Below are 6766 nucleotides of genomic sequence, written 5' to 3'. Positions count from 1 at the left end.
AACACTCAAACAGTGACACACAGTATATATAGCCAAAAGAAACAAACGTTTACTTATTCTTCTTATCTTTTTGAAAAAGACCCTTACAAACCAAAAAAAAACTCAAAATTAACAGCTAATACCCGCCGCGAATTTTTTATGCATCCTCATTAGTACAACAGACAAAAAATTAACACCTAACTAATTAAAATCATTATAATTAAAAAACTTATAAAGTAAAATAACTAATCTTATTGTTAATTAATTCTTTAATCCTATTCTGTTTTAGTCTATTTAATTAGTCTTCTTCTCTCTCTCTGTGTGTAGGCCCTTTGTGAAGGCTTCCTTTGAGTTGCTTCTCCTCCTCTGTATGTAAGATGACAGCCTAATCAAAACCAACCAGCCTGGAAAGAGCTATTCCATAAAAAGAAGAAAATTTTGCAGAAATAACTAAAAGTAACACTTCAAAAAAGTCTCTACCTTTTTCTCTTTTTCTTCTTCCATTTCTTTGCTCACTTGAGTTTGATTGATCCTTCCCAAAACACAAACATTCTCTTCTCCAATTGGGTGTTCCCTTTTAGCCATGTGAATCCAAACCCAAACCTTCTCTCAATCAATCTATCTTCATCTTCTTTTCAGACCAATCTCAAAAATCTGAGCTTGTTTGTTTCTTTCTTTCTACTTCTGGGGCATCTCTTCATTTATTTCAATTTGGGTTTTTTTTCTAGGGTTCTTACAACAACAATGGTGTTCACAAAATCATTACTTCTTCTTCTTTTGTTCCTCTCTTGTTATACAACTTCTTCATCTGCCTTATTCAATCCTCCAGACAATTACTTGATCTCTTGTGGCTCATCACAAAACATAACTTATCAAAACAGAATCTTTGTTCCGGATTCACTCCACTCATCTCTTGTACTCAAAATCGGAAACTCTTCAGTTTCAACATCAGCCACTTCCAATTCAACCACTTCGATCTACCAAACCGCTCGTGTTTTCTCCGGTTTAGCTTCTTACAGATTCAAAATCACTTCTTTGGGTCGTCATTGGATCCGTCTTCACTTCTCACCAATCAAGAACTCTACTTGGAACTTACGCTCTGCTTCAATCACTGTTGTCACAGACGACTTCGTGCTCTTGAACGACTTCTCTTTCAAGAACTTCAACGGCTCTTACCTCTTCAAGGAGTACACAGTCAATGTCACTTCAGAGTTCTTGACGTTAAGTTTCATTCCATCAAACGATTCGGTGGTGTTTGTCAACGCGATTGAGGTTGTCTCTGTTCCGGATAGTCTTATCCCTGATCAAGCTTTGGCTTTAAACCCTTCAACTCCGTTCAGTGGTCTCTCTCAGCTTGCGTTTGAAACAGTCTACAGATTAAACATGGGAGGACCATTGTTGACTTCTCAAAACGATACGTTGGGGAGACAATGGGATAACGATGCAGAGTATCTTCATGTCAACAGCTCTGTTCTTGTCGTAACGGCGAACCCTTCTTCGATTAAGTACTCTGCTTCCGTGACTCAAGAAACAGCTCCAAACATGGTTTATGCTACTGCTGATACAATGGGTGAAGCTAATGTAGCGAGTCCTAGTTTTAACGTCACTTGGGTTCTCCCTGTAGATCCAGACTTCAGGTACTTTGTTCGTGTTCATTTCTGTGATGTCGTGAGCCAAGCTTTGAACACGCTTGTTTTCAATCTTTATGTGAATGATGATCTTGCTCTTGGAAGTCTTGATCTCTCTACGTTGACTAATGGTCTTAAAGTTCCTTACTTTAAGGATTTTATCTCCAATGGTTCCGTTGAGTCTCCCAATGTTTTAACCGTTAGTGTTGGGCCTGATTCACAAGCAGATATCACTAACGCAACTATGAATGGTTTAGAGGTTTTGAAGATTAGTAATGAAGCTAAGAGCTTAAGTGGTGTTTCTTCGGTTAAGTCACTTGTCCCTGGAGGATCAGATAAGGGAAAGAAGAAAGCTGTGATCATTGGTTCTGCTGTTGGTTCGTTCTTTGTAGTTCTGTTGATTGCAGTTTGTTGTTATTGCTGTTTGGTTGCTTCGAGGAAGAAGCGATCAACGAGTCCTCAAGAAGCTGGTAATGGACATCCATGGTTGCCGTTGCCTTTATATGGACTGTCTCAGACTCTTACCAAATCAACCGCTTCTCACAAGAGTGCTACAGCTAGTTGCATTTCGTTAGCTTCTACGCATCTTGGACGTTGCTTTATGTTTCAAGAAATCATGGATGCTACTAATAAGTTCGATGAGAGCTCGTTGCTTGGTGTTGGTGGATTCGGACGAGTTTATAAAGGAACTTTAGAAGACGGGACTAAAGTCGCGGTTAAAAGAGGTAATCCAAGATCCGAGCAAGGTATGGCTGAGTTCAGAACCGAGATCGAAATGTTGTCCAAACTCAGACATCGACATCTTGTCTCTTTAATCGGTTACTGTGATGAGAGATCCGAAATGATTCTGGTTTATGAGTACATGGCTAATGGACCGTTGAGGAGTCATCTTTATGGAGCTGATCTTCCTCCGTTGTCATGGAAACAAAGACTCGAGATTTGCATTGGTGCAGCGAGAGGATTACATTATCTACACACAGGTGCATCGCAGAGCATTATACACCGTGACGTGAAAACTACAAACATCTTACTCGATGAGAATCTAGTGGCTAAAGTAGCTGACTTTGGACTATCCAAAACTGGTCCTTCACTTGATCAAACCCATGTGAGCACGGCGGTTAAAGGAAGCTTCGGTTATCTCGACCCGGAATACTTCAGGAGACAGCAGTTAACAGAGAAGTCCGACGTGTACTCGTTCGGTGTTGTACTAATGGAAGTTCTATGTTGTAGACCTGCTTTAAACCCGGTGTTACCGAGGGAACAAGTGAACATAGCGGAATGGGCAATGGCGTGGCAGAAGAAGGGTTTGCTCGATCAGATCATGGACAGTAACTTAACCGGGAAAGTGAATCCAGCGTCGTTGAAGAAATTTGGAGAAACCGCTGAGAAATGTTTGGCTGAATACGGCGTGGACAGGCCTTCTATGGGAGATGTACTGTGGAACTTGGAATACGCGTTACAGCTAGAAGAAACATCTTCGGCTTTGATGGAGCCTGATGATAATAGTACAAACCATATTCCAGGGATACCAATGGCGCCAATGGAGCCGTTTGATAACAGTATGAGTATAATTGATAGAGGAGGAGGAGGAGGAGTAAATTCAGGGACAGGTACTGATGATGATGCGGAAGACGCGACTACGAGTGCTGTGTTTTCGCAGCTTGTTCATCCTCGTGGAAGGTAGGAGAAGAAGATAAACACATATTTGGTGAAAACAACAGAGACAGACATTATTGTTTGTTTTTGAAAAAATTTACAGAAAGAAAAAGATATTATTTGTTGAAGACACTTTTGGGTTGGGAACAACAAAATGATTCATTGTCTGAATTTTTTACGGTGTATTTGTTTTGTAATATAGTGAGTACTGATGTTGCAATCAAGAATCAGAATGTGATTATATTTTTAACTAATTCAAGTTTATAAAAATTCATTTTATCAATTTACCTTTTTCCTGATAAAATTGTTAGAATACTCGATTCAGATTATGAGACTTTCTCACATGGAAAAGTCAAATATTCAATGAGTAAATTTAGTCGTAACAAATTATTTTATTTTATTTCTCATATAAAGTTGAACATACGACATAATAGACCCCGAGTCGATGTCTCTTTTACTGTCTTCTGAGTTACTCTTTCGCTTCAGAGTCCTGCCTTTCGAGTTTGAAGTTTGCAGGAGTGGTATTATGTCCACGCTGGTAGTCCTCCCACCTAAGCTCCTCATGGTTTTTTTCTATGTATGCAGGCATGGCAGATATGGATTGTAGCATCCCGTCAGGCTGGTTACCAGTGCCCCACTCTTCATAAGGGAAGACTACACTTCTACCCCCTTGTTGACCCCCAAATGCTGGGGTCCAAGCCTGTGCCCCTGCAAAACAAAACATATCAACATAATTAATTATATACCATTTGTTAAATAATGGGTGGGAACTTAACCAACTTTTAATCTGTAATTGTTAAGGATTTAGCTAGAGAACCTTGGGCTCCAAAGGGAGATTGTGTAGAACCAAAGGAATTGCTACCAAATTGTGAAGTATACCGTCCAAAATCTGGGGAAGAGCCAAAATATGGGGTAGTTGATGGCACAAACGCAGGAGTGTCTGATGCACTAAAATCACCTCCAGTGTCAGAGCTACCAAAGGCTGGATCGAAGATTGACCAGCGAACAAAACTGTTCCGGTTTTGTCTTCTCTAATCAAGAAAAAAAATGGATGATCGGCCACAAAATTTATTGGAGGAGGAGGTATATAAGCGCTGCAGCCAGAAGCGCAAAGTAGTGCAGTAGCAGCTGCAGCTTCCGTACCTTCTTCATCGATCTCAATGAAAGCTTTTTGGTATAATGACACATTAAGGGCAAAGTCATTAATAACGCTGGAAGCTTCAAACCCGAATTCAATCTTAAACTTTGGTATTCTGAATTCACCAACTCTAACTCTCCAACTCGGAATGTGACTGTCCAAGAATCCATCAGTAGATGCCATTTTCTCCACAAGGTTATCGAGTCCATCTTTCTCGTCCGGGAGATAGATACACATTGAGAATTGGCGGCTTGTATCATTATATCCTTGTCGGTATGGTAGTCTAAGGACCTTGAAACCGTTGTAAGCCTCTATATATTGTCTTTCATAGCTTTGCATGAAAGGCACATGTACTTGTTTGCCATCAACAAGGTGAAAAGGTTTGTGTTTCGTCATTGATTTGTCGAATTTGTCTTTCCAAGCTCCTTTGAAGTACAAGGCGTTTCCATAGATCCAGAGGGTTTCGCTTCTAACGGATCCACGAGGAAGAAGATCTTTGATAAGACCATTAGTGTGACGTAAAGCCCAAGAATTCACCTCCTTACGCACTTCTTCATACTTCAAAACAACAACAACAACCATAGTTACAAAACCACAACCAAACCGAACCAAAGATTGAGTAAGATCATATATGTAGCTTCTCTAAGTACAGTTTCACACAAGCTCTTGACCTAATCTAATCAAAGCAAATTCAAAACCTAAAATATACTATATTTTTGCATAAAAACTTAGAGGAATCAGAGAAACTAACCTTGGATCGGAAATCAACTAGAGCAAACTCAGCCTTGAAGAATTTCTCAAAGAGATCCTTCGACGCGGGACTACACGGACGTGATTTCTCTATCCACACTCCATTAGCCGACGCGATTTTTGGCCCACCTCTTTTGCTTCCGTCGACAAGGATGTCCGAAGCGATTTTACGGAAGATGGCGTTGAGTTCGTCGGTGGACGAAGACCTAAGAAAGGAGAGGATGCAGGATCTTAGTGTTTCATTTTCGGAGGTAGCAGCGGCCATGGTGAGTACGGCGTTGATAGATGCCGGAGAGAAGACGAGGTTAGAATTTTTAGGTTCGGCAGAAATTACTTTCTGCGCAAGGAACAGAGCAACGTCGTTTTGCTTCTTCATCGCTTCTTGTAAATCCATCTTTTGCTTTTCCTTCGTCTTTGAGAGAGAGAGGGTTATGCTATTTTCTGGTGTGCTGAGTTTTTGGTTCTTCCAATTAATTTAGGTTCTGAGCATAAAAAAAAAATATATATATATAAAATATAAGATAAATCGTATATTTACGAGAACATAAATGTAAAAACAAACATATTGATTTATTAGATTTGTAAAATTAATCTTTCTATGGTATATTTACTTTTATCATAAATCATAACTAGGATCTTGGTTTTTTTTTATTGAACTAGGTTTATTTGATATATTTTGATGAAAATTATATATACTCAATCCGTTTCAAAATATAAGAAATGACCACTTTTAAAGTTCAACCAATCATAAATTAAACTGCATAATAAAATACTATATTAAACTAATCTAAAAGTAGCATATAAAATTGAAAACATCTTATTTTATGAAACAAAAAATCTTCTCTAAAACATCTTATATTATAAAATGCAGGGAGTATGTGATTGATGACAGCAATGAAATATTATCTTATAAAAATAAATTATATTAGTATTAAATAAAAATTTAAATTTCAGATATACATTCAAATCAGATCAAAAAATTCATGAATTTAACCCGACATCAATACAAGGCGAATCAAACTGGTGATCTCACATATCCTAAACCATTTCTTTGACCACCAGAAAAACGAAATAATTTTGTAATCTTGAATTTATCTTGTTTTTCATATTTAATTAATCGCTACCATCTATGTTTTCGTGTTTTTTATTCAATACTTTCTTATTTTTCATATTCTTTCTTGTCATTTCTATTGTCAAATTTTATGGTAATTGTCATCGTTACTTTTATCNTTTTTTTTTTTTTTTTTTTTTTTTTTCTCTTTTTCCTCGTCAACTTTTTCACCTTCTTTCACTGAAAAATATTTTTTTAGACTACCATACAACTTGTTAACCCATCAAACTCCAAGACCAAAATCTTTTATTTTCTTATAAAATTTGTGCAATTTATAAAGACCAGCATAGTCAACACATGCATCCAATTATTGATAATTTCATCCATATACTTATTCAGTTTAAGATCCACATGTATTGAAACTTCTCAAACCAAAATCCTTATTCGCAAAGAAAGTAATATGAACACATGTATTGTTAAAATAATATTTGTGCTTTCCGTCGATCCTTCTTCTTTAAACTAAAATAACATCAACTCAAGGTCTTGCGACGTCAATCCTTCTTT

General features: G+C 37.7%; 1 protein-coding gene and 1 pseudogene across 1 annotated transcript; one reads left to right on the top strand and one right to left on the bottom strand.

Moving 5' to 3' along the window:
* On the top strand, positions 320-3517 carry LOC104729593 (receptor-like protein kinase THESEUS 1). Its single transcript, XM_010448553.1, has one exon. It carries the CDS (start codon positions 724-726, stop codon positions 3289-3291), a length of 2568 nt encoding a protein of 855 aa, XP_010446855.1. The 5' UTR covers positions 320-723; the 3' UTR covers positions 3292-3517.
* On the bottom strand, positions 3733-5608 carry LOC104754149 (annotated as a pseudogene).

This window comes from Camelina sativa, chromosome 2 (genome assembly GCF_000633955.1).
Source record: "Camelina sativa cultivar DH55 chromosome 2, Cs, whole genome shotgun sequence".
Lineage (NCBI taxonomy): Eukaryota > Viridiplantae > Streptophyta > Magnoliopsida > Brassicales > Brassicaceae > Camelina > Camelina sativa.
This window is presented reverse-complemented; position numbering and strand designations above follow the sequence as displayed.

What these genes read in the sequence shown, in the direction of transcription:
- LOC104729593 (XM_010448553.1), top strand. Translation starts at nt 724, where the DNA reads ATGGTGTTCACAAAATCATTACTTCTTCTTCTTTTGTTCCTCTCTTGT.